We start from the raw sequence: 26434 nt of genomic DNA, 5'->3' as shown, positions 1-26434 counted from the left end.
TTGTTGACATAATAAACTGCGACATTAAAAATTGCCGTTTTAGTTTTTTCATACCAATTCAGATAAAATATATTCTACGAGTTGTTAATGGAACTTTCCACTGCGCAGTCAATTTAAAGTTTCTGTTTTATTTTTTCACACAATTAGTTGTTGGATTTTCCAGAAAACATTGCAGGACCAAATAACATGTTTAGCAATCGTTTTCCTTAATTTCACCAAACTTTTTAATGCAAAGTTATGCAGAATAATATAGGGCAATAGAAACTTCAGTTTCTCTGCTTTACATAATATTATCTATACTTCTATACTAATATAAAAAACTAAAAGTTTGTTTGTTTGATTGAACGCTCTAATCTCAGGAACTACTGAACTTGAAAAATTCTTTCAGTGTTAGATTGGCCATTTATCGAGGAAGACTTTAGGCTATATATTATCCCCGTTTTCCTACGGGAACGGGAACCACGCGGGTAAAACCACGTGGCGTCCGCTAGTTCTTAAAATAAATTCATTAGGAATCCCGATAGACCAAATTTTATTTTGAACTTTATTAGATGTCAATCTGATAATTATATTAGAATTTCCATATATTTTCGACAAAACATTGAATATTCGTATTTTTTATTGATATATTTTTTGACAAGTAGAGCAGAGCAGGTAAAATTGAAATAAGCAGATATTCAGTTAGTACGAAAGAATATTAAAAAAAAATCACTAGTACAACAATATCCATTACAGAAGCACTACCGTGCAATAAGTAGGTAAAAGTTATGTAATCTGCAATTTGATATCTGATTCTAGGGTAGTTATATTGTGGGTAGCATCCAATAATATGAGGGAACATTCGCGAAGGCGTGGCGTCGCAACGTCAGAGAGGAAAAGTCAACAATTTTCCCGCGTTTCAAGCGCCAATGGCAGCTTTTTGTTGAAATGACATTTGAGGAAATAAATAGGCATTTGTTTTGCGTATGTACCTACGAGTATTTTTAAATCGGTATACAATCTTCTTCTTAACCCTCTACATAAAAAAGGGTATCTATGCTAATAAATATTATAAAAAGGAAAGAGTGTTTGTTTGCATTGCATAGGCTCTGAAACAACTATACCGATTTGTTAAATCGGAATTCTTTTATCAATGGAAAGCTAAATCAGGGAAGGAAGTATATTTTTTATCCCTGTATTCCCATAGGAGTGATAACTATGTGGATAAAACCGCGGGGTTCTGTTAGTAATATTAGAAGCTTTCTTGCTAGCTATAGCTAGGTATAATATAATTAAAAAACATACAGCCTAATGTAGAACCTCCTCCTTTTTGGAAGTCGATTAACTAGGCTACTAATAAACCCAGCAACATGACACCTGGCCGCAAACTCAGTTTTGTGCTTGTGGTTGTGTTCTAAGTTGTCTGCTTGTCGTATATCGGAGTTTTTTAATTATGACATAAATAATTAATTACATATACGAGTAATTAGTTTTTTCTACTATAACTTGTTCATTAACAGTCTACTTTAACTGCCCACTGTAGGTATAGACCCGCCTTCTTATTTGAGAGCCCACCATGTTACTCCAACTCGGGTTGGCGGGCTATCAACTTACTACGTACCTGCTACAGGTGAATTCACTATCGTTGACATACTCGTATGGTAGTTGACGTAAAAGATATTATCCAACTAGACTATTAGTAAGTACCTACCTAAGTTAGTAATTTTTAAGTCCCGTGATTTCGTATTCACTATTAATTTAATGCTTACTGATCAAAATTTAGATTCTATGTAAAAAATGTCATCCGATGTCTATTGACAACCTTTCGTGGATATCATAGACTAGCTGACGCCGCGTGGTTCCCGTTTCCTTGGGAATACGGGGATAATATATAGCCTTTGTCGATAAATGGACTATCAAACACTGAAAGACCGGACAAATTTCAAATCGGACCAGTAGTTCCTGAGATTAGCGCGTTCAATCAAACAAACAAACAAACTCTTCAGCTTTATATATTAGTATAGATTAGGTAAATTACATTTTCCAGTAGAGCCTAGATACTCTTAGGTAACAGCAGTAGACATTGTGATTTTTTTTTGTTAACAATAGGTTTTACGGAATACCAAAAATGCAGTTGTTTTTGATTTGATGTTAATTCTATTAAGTAGGTTATGTAGGTGTTAACTTACGTCAAAGTTAGTGAATTGAATTTTCATCGAGACCTATAAGAGAAACGTTTCATTTGTTTAATTTTTATTATGGTCTGAATTCTTTATTTGAAGGACAGAAGAACATTGAATTGTTTACAGATTCAAAAAGAAAGGTATATTTGTACTGTTTCAAAACCTCGGTACTGATATTAATAAAACTTTTTGTGTGTCTTTTTTGTAATTTATTATTGTATTAAATTATGAAAATATTTCAAAATACTCATTACATATTACGTAGATAAATTATAGGTACCTAAGTATACAATAGTAGTTATGTCTTGATACCAAAACATCAAACCCGTTATGAAAATTCAGGTACCTGTATAAAAAAAGAGTAATTATGAAACCAGTTCAAGTTTTGTAAGACTAGATTTTAAAAAAAGTACTAATAGCATTAAATATTTGTATTTTAAGTGAAAAAGGCTTTTCCCTGAAATATAATTGACAAACGTTTTCTCCGAAGTAATACTCAAAAATCCCTTTCAATCCCCAAAAGGATTCCCAAAAACTACCCACAAGTCAATCGCCAAACTCCGTTCCGTGAAACACCCAACCCCCCTTCTCCCTATCCCCTTTTCCGACCTTTTTCTCCCCCCATTTGCCCCCGAATTACCGCTCACCCCTAAACCGCGGTCTTCAGTGACAGTTCAATAAAGCACGGCGACCAATCGTGGCAAACGTCGCCTGGTATAAGCCAATAGGATTAACGCTATTCCCGTCTCTGTCATGTCGTTGTGCATTTGTATTTGTGCATCTCACTCTCACTTACAGTCTGCGAATTCTTGATTCGATTGCGATTGATTTCTTTATTCCAATTTTCTTTTGTTTTGCATTCCGCTAAACGAGTTTTTGGTTATTGTCTATGGAATTAGGTACTTTAAAGGGGCATGTTAAGTAGATGCTGATGTAATAAGTAGCGTATTGAAATGATATTTCAATTTTTTTTGTTATGATATGTAAGAAAGTAGATACCTACCTATAGAAAAAAAAATCTATACTATACCGAGATATGCTACGTGCCTACAAAATCACCACAAAAAGTGATCCGAATTCAGCTACCACTTTCTAGCTATTGGCTATCAAACTATTATTCTATGCCCGCCAACCCGTATTGAAGGAGCGCGGTGGGTCTAAGCGCCAAATAGATTGTTTCATAGGTACCTAAGGCTTAGCCTTTATGTACGTTATTAAAATGACCTGATAAGAATAATTAAAGTGCAAAGCTCACAGCAAAACAAAGAACCTTTAGTTCCAAGGAAACACAAAAACATTAAAGTTTAATTTCAATAATTATTATTAATGAAACTAAACTTTAATTATAATATGCACAAGCATGTCAATCTTTGATTTGATTATTATTCATTTTAAAAATGTTCATGTCAGAAAGGAAAATTCTCGATCATTGATAATGTCCATTTCGTCGATTTTTTAATTTTATATAAATAATATTTCTATACAGTAAAAAAATATTAAAATAACTATATAATTACCACAAAATAGAGAATGATACAGAATGAGTCTTTATAACCTGCGTAGTGAAGCTGGTGAAATCCATAAAAAAAACAAACGTCACGCGTGTGTTTCCTTGACTGTTGTTATCTACCATAAACCTACAATTTTTTTTTCATAATTTGTATTTCACTAATAACAATTACGTAAATTTATATCATAAGAGACTAATATTAATCTATACTAATATTATAAAGCTGAAGAGTTTGTTTGATTGAACGCGCTAATCTCAGGAACTACTGGTCCGATTTGAAAAATTCTTTTAGTGTTAGATAGTCCATTTATCGAGGAAGGCTATAGGCTATATAATATCCCGGTATTCCCACGGGAACGGGAACCACGCGGGTGAAACCTCGCGGCATCAGCTAGTCAACCTATAAAAAATAATCCATCTTATTTTTTTAGTTTTTAGAAACAGTTTTTAAAATATTTAAAAACATAAGACACCATTTTTCTTGAATAATATTGAAAATTACTGATGCGACGTTATTATTATATAAATTATTACTGATGTTTTTGAATTAGTATTTGAAATGGCTGCATCACTGCCCTATTCCGTGCGCTCTATCTGCATATTATTCTTTAATCTGTAAATTTACCTACAAACTGGTAAACAAACCCATAGACAATAAACAATTTTACCGCCGAATCATTTACGTCGCCGCCATGACAGTCCAAACGTCACCTGCTCCTGACATCGCAGCGGGAAGTGCTAGCTACAGCGCTGCAGTGCCCATTATCCAATTTGTATCCACCCGACTGCGAACATTAAAATAATTGCCAGTGACATCTGTATTTGTATACTAACTCCATTTATTAATTTACTTGATGTCTTTATCTGTACCTACGTCCTACTTTATTCATTACTTTAACGGCCCACTACAGAGCCAGGCTCGCAGAGGGGTTAGGGAGATTAGACGACCATTTTTGACGGTCTCCGTGGCGCATAGGTATGCGCGATGGATTTACAAGATGGTCCTGGGTTCGATCCCCGGCTGGAAACCGAAAGAAGTGTGGATTTTCATCCTCCTCTGATCAAGTTAGCCCGCTTCCACCTTTGATTGCATAATCACTTACCATCATGTGAGATTGTAGTCAAGGGCTAACTTGTTAAGAATAAAAAAACCATTACGCTGCTTCTACGCGGTTAGGCGGGGTTAGGGTGATAATGTTAAATTCATTAACAACCACTATCAGATGTAGATGATAATGACCTGGTGTCTTAGTCATGTGGCATTTTGGCTGGTGGGAGGCTTCGGCCGTGGCTAGTTACCACCCTACCGACAAAGACGTACCGCCAAGTGATTTAGCGTTCCGGTACGATGTCGTGTAGCCCGCTTCCATCTTAGATTGCATCATCACTTACCATCAGGTGAGATTGTAGTCAAAGGCTAACTTGTAAAGGAATAAAAAAAATATATATACATATTAGGAGCAAACAGGAGAGGCGCCATAATTGGATCTCGCTCCATTTTAAAATTTACTTCAGGCCGGCACTGAGTATATGACTCCGTACCTATACACAATTCCATCAGATTCGCAGTTACGAATCTTCTATTTGAATAGCACAATTACATCGAGCAAAGCGCTCACAGGTATGCAATATGCACTGATACAATTTCCCCCAAACCGCTACAAAGGGATTGTGCACTCCACCGGCGATGGGCGATGATATAATCATACAGACGGACAATCGGGATTCGATTAATATTGTCTACTCGAGTTATCGAATTAATTACTGCCCACAGCAAGCCATGCTCTGAATGGAGATCTGAAAGCGTTATTAATTACTTTGTGCTAATTCGTCAATGCACTAAGGGTAACCTAATACCTGTATCTTGTACATGTGTTTTCTGAGCCTATACTCGTAGGTACTAAGTATTTTGTTGTTGAAAATTTATTTTGATAGAGCCACCACCCACCCCAACCAACTAGTGGTTGAGGCTTGCAACTACTCACCCGATTGTAGATCTAGACGCCAGAAAAACGTCCTTTATGATCCTGACTATGACATAACGACTTACGACAACGCTTCCCAGGCAACACAAACACAAGCTTCACAACGTCTTTGCTGGCAAAGACGAGGTCAGGTCCCCGATATCTCACGTCACCCGGACGTGGGTTTTTTTTAACTCAGGTTTAGAGAGTCGTCCCGCCCTCTTCTGTTGCTTTCGGGCCCCATCAAAAGATGCTTCTGCGATTTCCCAAAACCATGAGAGATCCCATTAAAGAGCCTACGGCACATAAACAATCAGGAAAGAAAACCTCTACTTATTCCTGTTGCATGCCTACCCTCAGGTCTGACATCCGTAGATAAGCACGACACTTAACGTGATACATGTAGCCATACAAAAGACCTACCTGTGAAAATCAGTCCTAAAACCTCAGCAGATATTTAAAATTCCATGTTTACATAGTTCTTGACTTAGAATGTCTATTCTAGTTAAAAACTTTGTGCACGTAGCTACAGTAAATCTGATCCTCGGATCTTTTAAAAAAAAAGAATACAATTTTGGAATAGTCCGTTTGGCGTTTTATTCATCGCGTAATCTATGGCCGTGTCATCGCGTAAATTGCTAAGTGTAGAATTGCAGTTCATGGCACAACTAATGCGATCATCATCATCAGCGAAAATCATGAAAGAACCTACTCAATTAGGTACCTACCTACCTAATTAGGCGCTTAATTTTATAATTAGTTTTAACCTCGCTCACCTTACCTCGCCACCGTCTATAAAATTAGGTATAAGTACCTAATTTTTTTACCATACCATTAGAATACCATTTACCATTATTATTTTTTATACATTACCATAGGTATAAGTATCTTTGGTACCAAATGATTTCATCGTTGCTAAGTCCCTACTCATCTAAATTCAAATTAAGTACTTATGTAAATTACTTCTATATATAGCTTACCGACTTACTTTAGTTTTTTGTTAAGTCAGCCTCGACCGAGCAGAATTGAGTTTACTTAATTTGCTCTTTTTCAAAATATTCACCACTCGTTAAAATTTCAATTTACCGCCATCTCTTCGTTAATAGGAACAACATTTGATTAAAGACTTACCCGTAGATGAGGACGCCACTTGGTTTGCTATTTAAACTACTAGTCTATGAGGCAACTACAAGATGGCAGTGGTAATAAATTCACGTCAAAAGACTAGATTCCATTGAATATATTTTATAACATGTGGGTTGCCATTGTATGCCAATGTAAAATAAAAAGTATGTCGTTTGTACATGATTTTATTTATATTCGAGTAAAAATAATATTTGGTTTGTAACGTTAAGTACATCACTCATTCATTTAATTATAATTTTACATTTCCATTAAATCTTGTATTTTATTTATTAAAATATCTCACTTTAATAAAAATATAAAAACTATTTATCTTAGGTTCCAGGAAAAAAAAAATAAAAAAATAAACCGAGAAATCTAAAAACGCGGGAAAAGCATAATATCTAAGCATAGAAATTTTTGGAAAAAAAATCATTAGACCTCAATAATATATTAATATAATGCACCAAGTAAGTTGTAACTCAAAAATTGTTAAGTATTATTTTCACAAAACGCAGCTATTTTTTAGCTTTGCTCGTTTTAGATGGCAGCAACACTCGCAAGATATATAGCCACAATTATAAACACATGTAGGTCATAGAAAAATGGCATAGTGTTAGGTGTTTGTACGTCCTGTGGTTAAAAAATATAATTTTTAAGTTTAAATGGCCTTCAGTGATTTGTGTCTCAATAGTAACGCGTACAAATCCATCGAAAATGATGCTGATCAAGTAAGTACTTCAGTGTTTGTGAAAAGTGCCTTTTCCCATGGGTGTTGTAAATGTCCAACTGGAACTGTCAATTTGACCCGTATTCCGTGAAAACCTCATAAATATTCGCCAAAAACGTGCGTTGTCGTCGAAAATACGTTCTCACCATGAAAAATACCTGCTACGGTATTATCGATAGGTTTGCCCTCGCACCAAAACATCTATTTATTTTTTCGAGGTGAGCGATGTGACGAACAGTGCACACAATATTTTTAGAATTATGTAGTTTGTGTATTAGAGGACGTAATAAAAGGTGTTGCTGGCAAACGTGGGCGTCCCGATTGTGATCAAAAATTCGTCAATAAAGCGTCTTTGAGATTTGTCGCCTAGTGTTATAATATAAAGCTAAGCGCCTACTACGCGTTAGATTGTACTTTCTCTAACAAATTTTTATACATTACGACGTCCTTCACTGCAAAGTCAATAACAATAACAGTTACAAATTAAACATTGCATCATTTAGAGTAATACAACCGTTATGTGATATATTGAGTGTCTATATACATGCCCTTCCTGTTTACTACAACTTGTTGGTACCTTAGTTGATCTAATGTTGATAAAAAGCAGGAACTGGTCATAACATCATGATATTGTCAAATAATTGACTGCAAAGTGCTTTGTTTTGCCAAATAGCACTGCTCATAATGTCTAATACTGCTTTGCATGATATGGAAATATGTTTTGTACTATTGCTAGAATTTTTATTCATATTGCTCAAACATTATCTGTCATCTAATTGATATTAGGGTCAAGGTTTGGATCTGCAGAACCCATTGGCAGTAGAAAAGCTTTATACTTTATCAGATGTGGCTTAGGATTCTCTCTAAAATACAGAGACCTCATTTGAAATACTAAAGTAAAGGATCATCCAGTGGTATGCACTTTATATATACAAATGCAATTCAAATACTTATGATTAAAAGAAGAGTTCATAAAATTCATAAAATAGAACATCCTATAAGCGATGTCGGCTAACCGACTGCAGACATAGCGAGCAAGCAATATCTATGACAAATGCACAGCTGCTTAGTTCCTCATATTATTAATGAAATACCTGCCTAAATATGCCAATATAATACAATTGGTATACAAGAGTTATATTAAAAGAAAATTGAAACAGTATTTTATATTAAATTTAATTTAAGGATATATACCTATGAATAATATGTCATAAAATATTAGGTACTTGCCTAATTTAATTTATGTATGTGTAATAATGGTCTAAAATTGTTGTAACCCTATAGATTTTTTAAATAAACTAAGTTATTTTAAGTTTAATTGCAGATATACACCAATGTCAAATCTCAGTAATTTTTGTGGTTGTCCGTGTAATTTACCTTATTAAATACTAGCAGACACCCATGACTTGTCTGCTCTTTACCGCAAAATCCATTCTTAGTGGATACCTACTCACTATAAACTTACTTCCTTGGCTTGCTAAATTTCAGCTTAGTACATCAAGCGTTTTTTTGAGATTTCGTGATGAATGACTTTTCACATTTATAATTTAAGATTTCTAATAAATAGTATAGATGCTCACATGCACTGCATCACATGTAATGAGGACTCATTATGAATATTTATTGAAGAAGATTTTTGTACAATTTGTAGAAAAATAAAGTGTCTAGTGAAGACCTACCTTGTGAATGCACTGGGTGACATTCAAACAACAGTAACCTAACAATTATTCAGAATGATACAGAGGGAGATCTTTCACATTTCTGTTGCATGTGAGATTGCTGATGCTCCTTCAATTTTAGATGCATTTTTTTTTAATGCACTTGCCAAACTCTGGGCTGTTCACCTTAATACTACATCTATAGCCAAAGCAACTTCCAAAAGTAGAGAGACTACTATTTATAATATGAATAGTAAATTTAGGTAAAATGAGCCATCTGGTAGTATAAAATAAATGTACTAAAAGAGTAGGTAGTATAATTAAATGTATTAAAAGAGTGTCTCAAAATTAGCACAAAATTTTAATTAAGCAGAAAACATAGTTCTTACATACATACATACATACATACATCATTCCCATAGAGGCAAAGACCCCATCCTTCCACTATCTACAATACTTGCAAATATCCCTTGCTTCTAATTTCATCAATCCTTTCATGCAAGTTCATTGTCGGTTAGGGTACTGTTGTTGACGTTGACATGGCCTTTACTGAGGATTTGGTCCAGTAATGTTGGCCTTGGCCTTCCCCCTCCAACATTTCTTGCCTTCTTCTTTTCCCTGGGCCTTTTCCGCACTTTTCCATTACACTTGCCTTATAAATCCCCTTTGTTAATCTCCTTTCATTCACCCATCTACATGCCTAAACCAGATGGTATGAAATGTAAAGCATACCTGTCATGTATATAATCTACATAAATTCTGTGTCTTTTCTAAACTTTAGTTTAATTATGTAGGTAGTTGAATAATTCCACTTTACAACTGTCATGTCTTGCTACCTAGCTCAATAAACGTTATTTAAATTATAAATCGTATTATTTAAACATAATAGTGGCGACGAGACGAAAATTTGGTGAAAATGGATCATAAAGCAGTGAAGTTTGGTGAATTTAATCCAAAAATCGACATATGGGACAATTACATTGACCGGTTAAAGTTTTGTTTCGAGGCAAATGGCATCATGTTGGATGGCGCCAAACGAGCGAATTTCTTTACTGTGTGTGGAGCGGAAGTTTTTGAGACGTTTTTGGCGTTAATTACACCAAGAAAACCGAGTGATGTGACATTTGTTGAAATAGAAACAATCTTAACAAAACATTATAGTCCTAAACCAAATGAAATTTCCGTGTCATACAAATTCTATACACGTAACCAAGATACAAATGAAACTGCGTCAGATTACATTGCACAATTGCGAAAAATTAGCTCCAAGTGTAATTTTATGGACTTAGAACGAATGTTACGTGATCGGCTCGTCTGTGGCATGAAAGATCGCGGTCTACAGTACGATCTTTTGAAAAAAGATAACCTACGTTATCAAGATGTTATAGATGCTATGTTAGCCGCCGAAACTGCGGGAAAAGATTGTCACATGATTCAATCTTCTGTCAATATAGAAAGCAGTAACACAAGTACAAACAATACATCTATAAGTTCACCAGTGGAAGCCATGGATGTAAATGCTGTACAGCCCAGGGCTAGCTCGCGTCTATGTTACCGGTGTGGTGATCGTCATGGTGGTGAATGCAGATTTATTAACGCTGTGTGCCGATTCTGTTCTAAAAAAGGACACATTGAAAAAATATGCTTAGTAAAGAAAAAATCTTTTAAGAAGAATATAAATTTTACTGAGGAACCAGATATACGCTTGAATGGAATTTACAGCATTCAATCTGAGACTAAAATACTACCTTTTGTGGTCGAATTGTTATTGGAAGACATCCCAGTGGTATTGCAAGTAGATACAGGAGCGAGTTTTTCATTAGTAAATGAATACACTTGGAAGAAGATAAAATATCAAAACAAACAGATTACTCTTCGACCAGTGTCACTTACTCTACGCACGTGGACAAACACACCAGTGATTTTACTTGGTCAAACAACACTTCATGTTCAGTATAGAAATCTAAAATGTAACCTAAATGTAATCATAGCAAAAGGATGTGGTCCTAATCTTCTAGGACGGGACTGGTTGAGCCCGCTGAACATAACATTGAACATTAATTGTATATCAAGCAGTGATCTTGTAAACATTGACAAGACTATTTCAAAATATAGTGAAATCTTTGAGGATGAGCTGGGTACATTTACTGGTGACCCTGTTACAATACATCTTAAACCAAATGCTACACCTAGATTTCTGAAAGCTCGTCCAGTACCATATGCCATCAAAGCTAGAGTAGAGCAAGAAATTGACCGGCTAGTGGCAGAGGGGGTACTACAACCCTTATCTTTTTCAGAGTGGGCAACACCTGTTGTGCCAATAATAAAGAAGTCAGGGGATATCCGGCTATGTGGAGATTACCGTAGTACTGTCAATCAAGCTACTGAATCGGATACTTTTCCTATGCCAACAGCCAATGAGGTATTTGCTACAGTGGCAGGTGCAAAGTTTTTTACAACATTAGACCTCGATCGAGCATATACACAAGTAAAAGTTACTGAGAGTACAGCCAAAATGTTAACTTTAAATACATGCAAGGGCCTATATTCAGTTCATCGGTTACCATTCGGAGTCAAAGCATGCCCTGGAATATTTCAGAGACTTATGACAGCATTACTGGCAGGAATCCAGGGTGTTTCAGTTTTAATTGATGATATCATAGTGAGTGGTCCTACAATACTGATTATGCAACAAAGACTTGACAATGTTTTAAAACATATACAGAAAGCTGGATTCCATCTTAACAAGAATAAATGTAAATTTGCTCAAGAAAAAGTAGAATTTTTAGGTTTTGTGATCAATGGAGATGGTATACACCCAGCTCCAAGTAAAGTGGAAGCTATTTTAAAAACACCAGAACCTAAGAATGTACGGGAGTTGCAAGCATTTTTAGGCTTGTATAATTTTTATGAAAGGTTTATACCTCATAAGGCAACAACATTGGAGCCGTTACACAGACTACTAGATAAATCTCAAACTTGGAGATGGACTCAAAGAGAACAGGATGCATTTAATAAAGCAAAACAGTTGCTAACATTTGAAACTACATTGGTTCATTATGATTTGAATAAACATGTAATTCTAACATGTGATAGTTCAGAATATGGCGTTGGAGCAGTGCTATCACATGTTATGGATGAGGGACATGAAAGGCCTATTGCAATGAGCTCTAGGACATTAAATGCACATGAGCGAAGATATTCACAGTTAGATAAAGAGGCTACTGCGATTATGTTTGGCATTAAAAAATTTCACAATTATATAGCTGGCAGACAATTTACAATAGTGACCGATCACAAGCCGTTACTAGGAATATTTGATCCTAAAAGACCTATGCCATCCATTTTATCACCTCGGCTAACAAGAATCGCTATAGCATTAACAGCACATGATTATAGTATTACATATCGACCTGGAAGTCAAATTGGCAATGCAGACAGTTTAAGTCGATGGCCGCTACCAGTCCCAGAGCAAGAAGATCAATCTTTGTGTGAAGTATTGCTAATGGCAGAAAAGGTGGAAGATTTTCCCTACACAGCTCATGAGATAGCTTCCGAAACTACAAAAGATCAGACACTTTCACGAATTGTACATTTTTTAAGATGTGGATGGCCAGGCAAAGTTACTGATAGGGATCTACGAACATATTGGTTACATAGAACAGAGTTGTCTTTACAAGATGGATGTATATTATTAGGATGCCGCGTTGTTATACCACCATCCCTTAGACAAACCGTCCTACGCATGCTTCATACTACTCATAATGGAATTGTTCATACCAAGGCATTGGCTAGGAGTTATGTGTGGTGGCCACAATTGAGCGACGACATAAGTCGACTAGTTCAAAATTGCTCTAAGTGTCTGGAAAATAGGCGTATGCCTGAGAAATCGTCTCATGAATGGATTCTTCCATCAAGACCATGGTCCAGAATACATATAGATTTTGCAGGGCCATACATGAATAAAACATTTCTTATAGTAGTCGACGCTTTTTCTAAATGGCCTGAAGTTTTTATTGTAAATAGCACAAATTCTAGAACAGTGATTGGCCATCTAAGAAATTTGTTTGCTACTCATGGTATTTGTGAAACCTTAGTCTCAGATAATGGTACTTCCTTTGTATCTCAAGAAATGAAATTATTTTTAGAATCAAATAAAATAAGACATGTGACGTCAGCACCTTACCATCCTGCCACCAATGGCTTGGCAGAGAGAATGGTACAAACTGTAAAAGACAAACTACGCAAAATACATGGACCATGGGAAGTTAAAATTCCAAATATGTTATTAGGCCTACGTGTTACACCATGCTCTTCTACAAATAAGAGTCCTTCAGAGCTTTTAATGAATAGACGCCTTCGTACTGTCATGGATACTTTGCATCCAGATAATATACAACATAGAAAAATAGAAAGTCAAGTAATAAAAAATGCACAGCAGAAAAACAGACAAAGTAATATAGGACAAAATGTAATGTATAGAAATTATATAAAAGGACCAAAATGGTTACCTGGACAAATCAAGGAAAAAGATGGTCCATCCAGCTATAAGGTACAAACAGGAGAAGGAACCGTCTTAAGACGACATATGGACCAGATTATTAAAGTACAAGAGAGTGAGAACCTACCACCAACAAGTGGAACAAGTGGTGGAAATAATGAAAAAATTGATGATACAGAGACAAGGGATGATGATAAAGCCAATCAGGAAGAAGAAAATCAGTATGAAATAGAAACAGACCCTATAATTGAAATACCTAGTGCTGAGAAATGGGAGGAGATATTAGGAATACCTAAATCAGCAGAGATTGATATGCCCGGAGGAAAAATTAGAACAAAAAGAAATATTTATCATAAAGGTCCATATTATAGGCCGAGTCGTTCTAAGGAAGATGATGGTTAAATTTATGTTTATGCTATGTATATCTTTTAAATACTTTGCTATTGTATTTGGGATTTAAATTTGTTACTTACTTTAATTAGTAGTTAATTAGTAATATACTTGGGAGGAAGGTATGTCATGTATATAATCTACATAAATTCTGTGTCTTTTCTAAACTTTAGTTTAATTATGTAGGTAGTTGAATAATTCCACTTTACAACTGTCATGTCTTGCTACCTAGCTCAATAAACGTTATTTAAATTATAAATCGTATTATTTAAACATAATAATACCTTTCTCAATTTTGGTCACTACACCCTTTATATCACACCATTCTCTACACTATTTCTAAATCTCATGCAGTGTTTACTCTCACAAATAAATATACAGAAGTTTTTTTTTTTGTTCTATTGATCTCGTGCAATCAGTCGATAGACTATGAGTAGAGGAGTTGTAGGGAGATTTGGCGGTTGGAAGCAACTTTCCCCAGCGGGAGAAGCTCCATATATATGTATGTCATATGTAGCTTTCAATCAAGAATTTGCCATCTTTTCAAGCGTTGAATCACCTGTGGTATCGTTAACTGTACAGCCAGATGATTCGGATGATTTCTGAGTCTATCTTTGTATTAGACCTTACTTCATAGGATATACAGAAGTTAAAGCTATTTAAAGTTCTTATTTCTTTAAGTTTTATTTTTAACCCCTAATGTAAAAAGAGGAGTGTTATAAGTTTTATGTGTCTGTCTGTCTGTGGCACCATAGCTCCTGGACAGATAAAGCAATTTCAATTTAGTTTAAAAGGTGACTTATGGGCGAGTGTACTTAGATATGTTTGATGAAAATCGGTTGAGCCGTTTAAAAGTTCTGGGGGTTGAAAGTGGTAAAGAATATACAAATGTTTGCAAATATACTCAAGTGGGGTCTCAAATGAAAGTGCACTGAAAGAGAATATTGATGACTCGATCGAGAGTGTATTTAATAATTTCATGACCTTCGAAAATGCTCACAAAAATACTCTGTAAATGTATTATCTAGATGTTGGCCAGTTCCAACATTTATAATTTTCAAGACTAAGCATTATAAATGCTTGTATTGTAACCTTGTTTCTTAAAGAAAATTAAGTAAATATTAACTAACTTATGGACACTCCTTAGCTATAGATCAAATAAACACCAAATGGTGCACTTAACGGTTTGGTTGATTATGATAAAACTCGAAAAATTTAATTCAAAATTAATTTATTTCAATTATGCTTACTTTACGAGCGCTTTTAAAACATTAGTTAGTAATAATATAAGATAATGTAGATAATAATTGGTTGAAAAACTACTCGTAATGCGCCTTAGTCCAAGAAGAGCCCACAACAAACTCAGCCAGGGTTAATTTTTTATCAGTATCAATTCTTTCAAGAGATGAATTGCTACCAAGAATCCTGTGTTTATCTGATCAGTCAGTCAGGATACTCATGCCATTCAACACCCTATTATATACTCAGAGGCACAATTATCCGCCCACTTTAATATACTCGCGTCATATAAAAGCAGATTATTGTGCCTTTGATATTGATAAGTCTATAAACTATAGGCAAAGTTATTAAGAGTAAACACTGTTTACATTAGCAGGAATTCTGCATAGTCATCATTCCTTTTAAAATTTGTTTATGCTTCATGGAATGCAATGTCCTGACTGACAATGTATCAAATACTGTGTGATGTCATTATAACTGTCACATTATAACTGTCACATTACACTAGTACATTGAATAATTTTAATAAGCTTCTCTCTGTGATGTGTCTTAAATCTCTGTCTCAATAAGTTAAACTAAAATTAGATAAGTAAAGCTGAAATTTGAATTTGTGTTGTATTGTAGTAGTAAAAATTTCAGTTATCTAGCTTTGGAAGATTTATTCAGCAGGGTGTTGATAATATTTTGGTATTTTTTTAAATTTGCAGTAAAAATCTTAGGATTCTAGTAAACTATTAACATTTTTATTGTGTATTCCTACAGTCAGAAGAGAACCCGATGGTTCGTGAGCTCATCACAAAAATTCTTGAAGATCCTGGACCAGCAGATACAGGCAGGTAAGTATCTTTTATTATATTATTATCTCCTGGAATAATAATATTATTTTTTATAATAATGTTTAATCATCTTAATATCTTTTTACCCAAAAGAATTCAATATTTTTTGTATATGTATGTGTTGTTATATGTCTGTCTGTTTGTTGTCGATAATCTCTGAAAGACTGAACCGATTTTAATGGAACTTTCTGAATTAACTAAAAACCATCGGTTTTTGGCACTGGTGACATACTGGACACTACTAAGTACTCTCCTACTACTCAAGTGTATATGTATTTTAGGCTAAAATACGGATTTTTGACAGCCTCTGTGGCGCAGTGGTATGCGTAGTGGATTTACAAGACAGAGGTTCTGGGTTCGATCCCCGGCTAGGCCGATTGAGGTTTTTTTCATAATGGGTCCAGATCTACCTGGTGGGAGGCTTCGGCCGTGGCTAAATTCTTAAGTAGATACTTATAAGCTTATAAGTAAGCAGTTACTCCATCGAAGCATAATTAAACTATTGGTGCTAAACAATAACAATTTGACGACCTCCCGTGGCGTGGCGCAGTGTAGTGCGCGGTGGATATACAAGACGGGGGTCCTGGGTTCGATCCCTGGTTGGGTCGATGAGGTTTTCTGAATTGGTCCAGGTCTGGCTGGTGGGAGGCTTCGGCCGTGGCTAGTTACCCTACCGGCAAAGACGTACCGCCAAGCCATTGAGGGTTCCGGTACGATGTCGTTTAGAAACCTAAAGTAGTGTGCGGATTTTTATCCTCCTCCTAACAAGTTAGCCCGCTTCCATCTTAGATTAAATCATCACTTACCATCAGGTGAGACTGTAGTCAAGGGCTAACTTGTATTGAATAAAAAGAAAACAATTTATCAGAGCATTTTCTTTTAAATTTCCACATAGAAATTGCAAAACAAAATCTCTTTGTCCAGTAGTCCTTACGCTAACGGCATAACACAATAAGAAACCTACGCAGTGGGTTAACTTTTAAAGAATAATAAAAAAAATAACAATTTACAGAGCATTTTCTTCTAAATTTCCACATCGGAATTGCAAAAGAAAACCTCTTTGTCCAGTAGTCCTGACGTTAACGGCACAACACAATAGGAAACCTACGCAGTATTTTTTCACCTTGAACCTTTGCTAAATATATCCATTTCCGACGACGTAAATCAATATCTCCAGCATCAAATACCTATTCCCGGGCCTTTAGAGACTTCGTGGATAACAAAGAAGTGAATGCATTAAACATTTTAAAATGTCGACATACAATTTTTGTTACGTCTTATTTGAGAATCCTGTTTGGTACTATTAAATAGGTATTAGATGAGTGATTATGGGTTTCTAAATATTTTAATGGTTTTTATTTGTTAAGATGTACTTTGAAGCGTAAGCATATCTACTGTATGTTTATTCAATGACAAGTTTTTTTTAAGAATATTTGCCATATTCGGGAAAGACTGTATTAGGAGTGGGTACGACAATAGACTAACGGGGCGGGGATCGAATCACCACCCCTCGGTGATGAGTCCGACCGCTCTTACCGTTGAGCTATTGAGGCATAAGTTGGCCCTTAACTGCGATCGATCGATTAAGTGATGATGCAGTCTAATATGATGACGGGTTTACTTGGAAGTGGTTACTTCGGAGAATTGCTTTGTTGACTAGAATCTATATGTTTATTCTACCTACCCACACTGGTGGTTTCTACGTAGCAACTTGAAAGCTAAATCGTTTGTCGCTTTTTCATGTAGAGTGATAACTAGCAGCGATGCCAACGACAGACCAGACCTAAGTTAATTTAGAAAATATGTATTCCCAAATTGATCAGAGGTAGGAATCGAAAAGTAGGAACTCTCTGAAACTACCTACCTACTGAGCTAAAGATGTCGTCAATCACATACGAGGCTCCAGCAGAAAAACGTATACGTTTTGGTTTTTTAATTTTATTAAACACTGTTCTCCCTTTTCAGCTCTATACCGCCACCGGAAAAAGGTATAAACACCATACCGTCAAGCTTAAACCAATACCCAAACAATGACACAGGAAACTCGTTCATGTCTTCACTATCTCCATACAACTACAACCAGAATGTTCCCCTCACATACAATTACAACGAGCCACTGGGCAGTTACAACTTCAACTCTCAACCCCAACACGGCTTCAATGCGAACGGTTTTGTCAATTATCCCGAGAACGATGTTAATACGCTGCTCATGGACCCGATCAACGAGACCGAGGCAGTCACACCGGAGCAGTTAAACTTGCTCCGACTCGCAGCACAAGAGATAGGGGGCGCCCAGTTCTCTAGTCCTAACAAATACGACGAGAAATTCTATAATTTCTTCGAGCCGAACCAAAGAAACTCTCTCCCTGAGCCGAGTATGTTCAACAATTTCAACCGACCGAACAGTCTCAATCTTGACATGAACTTCACGCCGAATTACGAATCGCCGCCCTTCAACGCGCAAAGGTTTCCGAACAAATTCGAGAACGGTTATTTGAAAGATCAAAATCACGATCCGACGGATGTGCTCGCTTACTTGAACCAATTAAACTTGGGCGAGCGAACGCGCGACGAGATGTTACAAAACGATTTTAAAATGCCAATGGATGTGAACGGATTCCAGAGCGACGATTTCAATAAAATGCAAGAGGAAAGGAACAAATTGTTGTTCAACAATAGGAACTTCCCACCTCCCACTAAAAGTTTCAATGGAGAGAACGGCTTTTACATGAACGACTTGGTGTCTCCGATGACCGATCGGAACACGAACCAGAACTACGATTTCTCGAATCCACCGAGCTCGAACTCGATGAATTTCAAGCCGAACGGTTTCCACCAGCAGCAGAACGAGTTTGTCCAAAGACGAGATATAAATCAAATGTTACCGCGAGATGGTTTTCAGGGTAATGGTAACGTGGAAAGGTCGAATTTTGATAATATAGGCAGAGATAATGCTGCCGCAAATTTATTGAGGCAGCAAGAGTTGGCCCGACAGATGAGCGTGTTGATCAGAAATCGCCCACCGCCGAATCAATTGAATGTGGACGTTTCTTTTTTGCACGAAAATACTCCTTTTAATATTGGTGAGTAATTGTATTTAATTTTCAATCAATTGTTTTCCTTTTCGGAACTTCTCCACTAACACTTGAACGTTATGGTATGGTATTAAAGTACAAATTGCCTTTTAAGTATTATTACATATCGTTTGTATAGGAGTATAATTTTTTTTTTAGAGTTTGTACTTCTAGGAGTATAATAAAAAAAAATTCTCGAGATTTGCGTTTAGAAAGATTCAAAGTTCATTTTTATATCATATATACAATTTCAAAAATTTTTTTGTATTGTTGCAGGTGCATTCCTTGGTCCTAGCCCGAACGTCCCACCGCCTGTGTTGCCATCGCCTATGTTGGATATACCTGTATTGGCTCCCTTCTACGCTATGAGAAATATTAGGTAGGTTACAGCTTACAGATGTTTAACTATCAATGTAATACTTGTTTTTCCAACACTTGTCTTATGTACCTAACATAAGAATTTATATTATTTGTAAATAATTAACAACATTCTGTAAGGTAAGTAAAATTCTTTTTTTTTTGGATCATAATTTTATTTTATTGTCAGGTTACCAATGTTATGCGTGTTAATCTGCATTCTGCTAGATTTGTATGTCTATGTATAATCCTTATATTAATATAAGGAAACTTATATTTATCTATTATCTATTATATATATAAAAATGAATTGCTGTTCGTTAGTCTCGCTAAAACTCGAGAACGGCTAAGCGGATTTATCTAATCTTGGTCTTGAAATGTTCGTGGAGGTATAGAGAAGGTCTAAAAGGTGAGAAAAACTAGAATAATTGCCGGGAAAACCGTAAAAACAACCGTTTTCTATTTCTCATACAAATGTTTAAGAGTCAAGCAGAAGAAGTAGGGGAAGAAGTGCACATAAGTCAAAGCGAAGCTTGACCGGGTCCGCTAGTTATTTAATAAAACCTTTATCAATGGTGAATTATTAAGACTTGAAATAAATATTTTTTTTTTAAACAAAAATGATATTTTTCAATAAAGAGGTGCAGCTACGTCATCAAGCATCCTCCACGCGCGACTGGACGCGTGCTACGAACAATGGAGGCAGTTGGAGCGCGAGAGGAAACGCACAGAGGCCCGTCTCGCCCTCGCCTACCCCGGGAGAGCCGTCTCATCGTCCAACTCCATCCCTGTGCCCAGGCTGCCCCCTTGCCCCACCAGAGTGGACCGTCTCACTGTGGACATGCTGAGAGAACACACTAAGGTATGCTTGGTTAGCTTGGTCCATCTAGCCCACACCTACCCTGGAAAAAGTCTATCGTACAACTCCATCCCTGTGCCCAGGCTGCCCCCTTGCCCCACCAGAGTGGACTGTCTCACTGTGGACATGCTGAGAGAACACACTAAGGTAAGCTTATTTAGCTTGCTCCATCTAGCCCACGCCTACCCTGGGAAAAGTGTATTGGTCAACTCCATCCCCGTGCCCAGGCTACTCCCTTTCCCCACCATAGTGGACTGTCTCACTGTGGGTATGCTAAGAGAACACACTAAGGTATGCTTGGTTAGCTTGGTCCATCTAGACCACGCCTACCCTGGGAAAAGTGTATCATCCAACTCCATCTCCGTGCCCAGGCTGCCCCTTTGTCCTACCAGGGTGGACCGTCTCACTGTGGATATGCTGAGAGAACACACTAAGGTTAGATTGTTTAGCTTGCTCCATCTAGCCCACGCCTACCCTGGGATAAGTGTATCGTACAACTCCATCCCTGTGCCCAGGCCCGTCCGGACCGTCTCACTGTGGACATTCTGTAAGAACTAAGGTGAACTTGGCCCATCTCACCTTCCCCTGACAAACAAATGAGCTCAAGATTATATAATGATTTATTTATTTAGTCCAAGAAATTGCAAATTGCACATTGTAGGGTCAACATCTCCTGAGGATGCTCCGGTTTCGGGGTGACACGTACGTAGAGAGTATTTTGTCGGACCTGGGTGACGTTTTCGCATGGGTTCGTCGGCTTTTCGCGGATGATAGCAACATAAATAAATCATTATAACGTAACGCCTGCTTCTATGCAATATTTAAATGAGCTCAAGTCATCAAATACCCTCATATTTATACCATCACTGATGTTAGTAACACCCGTAATCGAGAAATCTTGTAACACAAATCTGGCCCTAGCCAGATATTTTATTATTAGTTAATATTTGATGTCGAAATAGCTAACTAACTTTATATAATATGTTGAATTAGCTAACTTTAGCGAACTTTTTCAAGGTACTAACACTGATGGGTAAAATGGAGACCCTGCGTGCGAGTGTGTGCGTCGCTCAAAGCAAGAAGGCTAACAAACAGGAAGACCCCAAGATCACAGTATTAAAGCGCGGCCAGGAGAACGTCGCAGAGAAGGAGGCGGAGCCCGAGCCTGGAGCCTTCAACCCTTCCACCTGGAGGGATGATGTCAAGAATTTGGCAGAGATGTAAGTTATTTTTGACGTGATAACTTCTTGTAAATTTGATGAACGCCCGGCTGCACGCACGAAAAAGTGTTCCGTTCCGTCTGAGTAGGGTGTAATGAAAAATAAGAGATCTAAAGTGTTTTTCAGATAGCATGGGTAAGGTGACAGTTGCCTTATGACATTCATAATATATACTACTATCGTGAATCGCGGCAAACTTTCAAGAGTGAAACGAACTGTCGTCATACCCTTGCTATCTAAAAAACATTGTAATTATATAAATGTAATGAACTTTTAAATTACTTTTCCTGTCTAGTTTAAATATACCATAACCTCTCGCATTTTTAACCGACTTCAAAAAAAGGAGGAGGTTATCAATTCGTCAGTCTTTTTTTTATAAACGTCATCTAGCTGGTTTAGATAAGAATTTGTTTGAATTCGAATGAATGGCGGTTTTTTTGTTTGACTGACTGGTTTCGTTCTCAATTTGGTTCAGTCGTTTGTTATTATAAAAATAATTGAATTTGCCAATATTCATCTGATCCACATGTATATGCCGTGATAGCCCAGTGGATATGACCTCTGCCTCCGATTCCGGAGGGTGTGGGTTCGAATCCGATCCGGGGCATGCACCTCCAACTTTTCAGTTGTGTGCATTTTAAGAAATTAAATATCACGTGTCTCAATCGGTGAAGGAAAACATCGTGAGGAAACCTGCATACCAGGGAATTATCTTAATTCTCTGCGTGTGTGAAGTCTGCCAATCCGCAGTGGGCCAGTGTGGTGGACTATTGGCCTTACCCCTCATTCTGAGAGGAGACTCAAGCTCAGCAGTGAGCCGAATATGGGTTGATGACGACGACATGTATATGAAGTTTTTATTAATCTAGAGCGCCTCACAGCGAAGTGGAGAGCGCGATGCTGGCGTGGAGGAACGCCGTGGCGGGCGTGCAAGCCGCCAGGAGACGCGAGCTGGCGCCGCACTCCGCACACACGAGATTCATGAGGAGTGATCGTGAGTATTGTAGCCGTAAAAAAAAAAAAATAAAAAAAAAAAGAAAAGAAAAAAATCCAACTCGACTGGGCTGCATTCGGGAATCTCCGCGACATCTTTTCGTCCGAAATTCCTCAGTGCCTGAAGACAAAAGTCTTCGAACAGTGCGTGTTGCCAGTGATGACCTATGGTTCCGAGACTTGGTCGCTAACTATGGGCCTCATAAGAAGGCTCAGAGTCACACAGCGGGCGATGGAACGAGCTATGTTAGGAGTATCTCTGCGTGATCGAATCAGAAATGAGGAGATCCGCAGAAGAACCAAAGTCACCGACATAGCTCAACGAGTTGCGAAGCTGAAGTGGCAATGGGCGGGGCACATAGTTCGAAGAGCCGATTGACGTTGGGGTCTCGAAAGTGCTGGAATGGCGACCCCGCACTAGTAAGCGCCGACGACCTCCGTGGCGCAGTGGTATGCGCGGTGGATTTACAAGACGGAGGTCCTGGGTTCGATCCCCGGCTGGGCCGATTGAGGTTTTCTTAATTTGTCCAGGTCTGGCTGGTGGGAGGCTTCGGCCGTGGCTAGTTACCACTCTACCGACAAAGACGTACCGCCAAGTACGATGTCGTGTAGAAATCGATAGGGATGTGAATTTTCAGCCTCCTCCTAACAAGTTAATCAGCTTCCATCTTAGGTTGCATCATCACTTACCATCAGATGAGATTGTAATCAAAGGATAACTTGTAAAGAATAAAAAAAAAAAAAAAGTAACGTGTGATTATTTGGTTTGCAGCGATCCTGCAGTTGGCGGACGCGGTGAAGCAGCTGTGCGCGTGCGCGCGGCGCGCTCGCTGCGCCATGTGGTGCGACCTCACGCTCACCGTCGCGCTGGCGCCGCACTCCTACTCGCACGTGCAAGTGAGTCATCACACCACAATGTATTTTGTACTAGCCGATACAAATTCTACGCGGACGAAGTCGCGTGTGTCCGCTAGTATTACTATAAAAAACTAGTAGGTGGCGTATTTTCCACTTGCGTTTGATACATTAATTAATACCTTGTATATTTATAAAAAAAAAACAAAAAAAGTTGATAAATCAATAAATTTTCATTTAACTTTCATTTCATTTCAGTAAAATTAAACAAATTCAAAATTCATTTATTTTAAGTAAGCTTAGTTTGTTTACAAGCACTTTTGAAAGGTCAAGATTATGTCATAATTTAATTTAATCTAATGGTGATAATAATAGTCGAAAACTTAAAATTAAAGTTACGAGGGTTCCTAACGCGCCTTGGTCCGAGAAGAGCCCACAACAAACTCAAGGTTTATTTTTTTTTTTGTTTACCACCATTTTACAAACTTATTTAAAACTAAGCACACAGTCGTATATTACAGTTTAACACCAAGCTTTTTATCTATACTTCTATACTAATATTATAAAGAGGTAAAGTTTGTAAGTTTGTAAGTTTGTCACATTTTTTAAATGGGGTAATCTTCGAAACTACTGGTCCGATTTTAAAAATTCTTTCACCAGTAGAATGCTACATTATCGGAGAGTGCTATAGGCTATATTTTATATTGGTATCATATATATTAGTCGAGTTATCACAGTTTTTGTCATACAGGTCGGACTGAAAATCCTCTTAAACAGACTTATTCGCATGCGTTGCCTTAACTATTGTGTAAAGTTGAAATTAATGTATGGAGACTTTATGTATCTTTAAAAGTTCTACAAAAAAGTCCGCGACACCATATATCTATCTTCTATATATTAGCAGATATAGTACCTTTTGTGTTTTAAAAATTATTAATTTTATATACTTAGGTTTACGTCATTATTTATACAACTAAACTTTAATCCTTATTAAAATAAATTATTTAATAACCACAAGGATATAATGGAGATAAGATTTGCCCTTTACAGTATGTTAATTACATAAATAGTTTCGGAGATAATACAAAATTTCTAAAAGACGCAGAAATTCCGCTACATGACGCTCGGCGCTTTCATTTACGTAGTTCCCGTTCCCGTGTGAATATGGGGATCAAACATAGCCTACGACACTCGCAAATAACGTAGCTTTCTATTGGTAAAACAATTTTCCAAATCGGTCCAGTAGATCCAGAGATTACCTCCTACAACCACACGAACTTTACCTCTTTATATTATTAGCATAGAAGTCTCTATTTCTCTTGGTCATACCACCACTCTCGAAGGACAGGACCGATTTTGCTAAGGGTAGGAGTAAGATAGAGAAGTTACAGGGTAGGGTAGGGTACGGGTAGGGAAGCGTAGGGGTAGTGTAGGGGTAGGGTAGGTTTAGGGCCGGGTTTAGGGTAGTGGTAGGGTAGGGGTAGAGGTAGGGTAGTGGTAGGGTAGAGGTACGGGTAGAATAGGGAAGTGGTAGGGTAGGGGTAGGATAGGCGTGAGATAGGGGTACGGGTGGAATAGGGGTAGGAAAGGAATAGGGTACGGGGAGGGTAGGGGTAGGATGGGGGTAGGGTGTAGGTAAAGTAGGGGTAGGGTAGGGGTAGGTTTGGGGTACAGTAGGGGTAGGTTTGGGGTAGAGTAGGGGTAGGGTGGGGGTAGGGGTAGGGTAGGGTAGGGGTAGGGTAGATGTAGGGGTTGGGTAGGGTAGGGTTGGGGTAGTAGTAAAGTTGACATCGAAATTTACGCGGACGAAGTCGCGGGCGTCCGCTAGTCATTTATATTCTCATTAAAACTATAATAAGACTTTCCAAAAAGCTTGCGTTTAATAATAAATAATGTAGATACTTCATGTATTCCAGGGCGAGAATTCCCCGCAGCTTCCGGCTCAGGTTTCACCAAAGTCCTCACAAAGTAACTCCGCAAGCAACACTCCCAACAATACCAGGTCGAAGCCTGTTGAGCAGAAAGAGGTGAGATTTGTGGTTTTCTGTTTCTATGCAATTAGAGACTAGAGTATCTTGAAAAAATATTACTTTGTTAAACAATATTTGCCCATATTCCATTTCTCATCCAAATAGTCTGAAAAGACTGTGTTAGGAGTGGGTAAAACTATAGTCCATCGGGCTGGGATTGAACTACCAACTACGATTTCAGTGATTACCTTTACCGTTGAGCTATTAAGGCTATAGAGAAATAGAGATCTCTTAGATTGTCCTGTCTTAGTTAACATCAGTTGGATGACGGCTACTAGATATTTCGTAACTAGAAAAGAAATATTGTCGATATCGAAAATATCGCATTTCTCTCTTCCGATCACACAAAGACAGAGCAATTTTAGCCGACTTCAAAACATGGAGGAGATTCTCAATTCGACGCGTATGTTTTTTTTATTCGTTTATTATCATAAATTCTTCATTGATTTATTAATTTTTAACCGACTTCATAAAAAGGAGGAGCTTCTCAATTCGAGTCAATGTTTTTTTTTCATGCTAGGTATACAGGATGCTCGGGAGTATTTCCCATAACTTCAAGGTCCAATTATAGGAGCCGAACTGCATAAAAAAAAATTATTAACTAACATAAACCTTTTTATGATTTCATACAAAGTAATTCAAATAATTTCGACTATCCATGTAACACACGCCTTTATCTATCCTTGCATTTTAAAATACGTAATCGTCGTGATTGTCGATATTGATGAGATATTGCAACTGGCACTCCCACTTCAGTAGTAAGCTACTTCATAATATTTTATATCAATGAATAAGTTTAGCTAGGTCATATTATAAGGATTTAAGCGACACAATTTAAGATCTATTTACAAATGAAATATTTTTTACTTCAAAACATATTCATTTTTGAACACATGTTCTTTAGACATTTTTAATTAATTTTCCTTAAACAATA

The 26434-nt window shown here is 37.2% G+C and overlaps 1 protein-coding gene across 2 annotated transcripts in view; it reads left to right on the top strand.

Moving 5' to 3' along the window:
- Positions 1–7312: 7312 nt before the first annotated feature.
- The window catches only part of LOC112054327 (uncharacterized), a 36200-nt gene continuing 17078 nt past the window's right edge, over positions 7313–26434 (top strand). Inside the window, exons 1-9 of one of the 2 annotated variants that reach the window (XM_024094079.2) lie at positions 7313–7489; positions 16039–16112; positions 18078–19195; positions 19463–19565; positions 20183–20405; positions 21420–21622; positions 22492–22616; positions 23388–23512; positions 25387–25497. In XM_024094079.2, the coding sequence (XP_023949847.2) occupies positions 7424–7489; positions 16039–16112; positions 18078–19195; positions 19463–19565; positions 20183–20405; positions 21420–21622; positions 22492–22616; positions 23388–23512; positions 25387–25497 (2148 nt within the window). In that variant the 5' untranslated portion in view covers positions 7313–7423. The remainder of the gene's footprint in view (positions 7490–16038; positions 16113–18077; positions 19196–19462; positions 19566–20182; positions 20406–21419; positions 21623–22491; positions 22617–23387; positions 23513–25386; positions 25498–26434) is intronic. The other variant, XM_024094077.2, reaches the window with a different exon arrangement.

The sequence above is a fragment of the Bicyclus anynana genome, chromosome 2 (assembly GCF_947172395.1).
Source record: "Bicyclus anynana chromosome 2, ilBicAnyn1.1, whole genome shotgun sequence".
NCBI classification, from domain to species: domain Eukaryota; kingdom Metazoa; phylum Arthropoda; class Insecta; order Lepidoptera; family Nymphalidae; genus Bicyclus; species Bicyclus anynana.
This window is presented reverse-complemented; position numbering and strand designations above follow the sequence as displayed.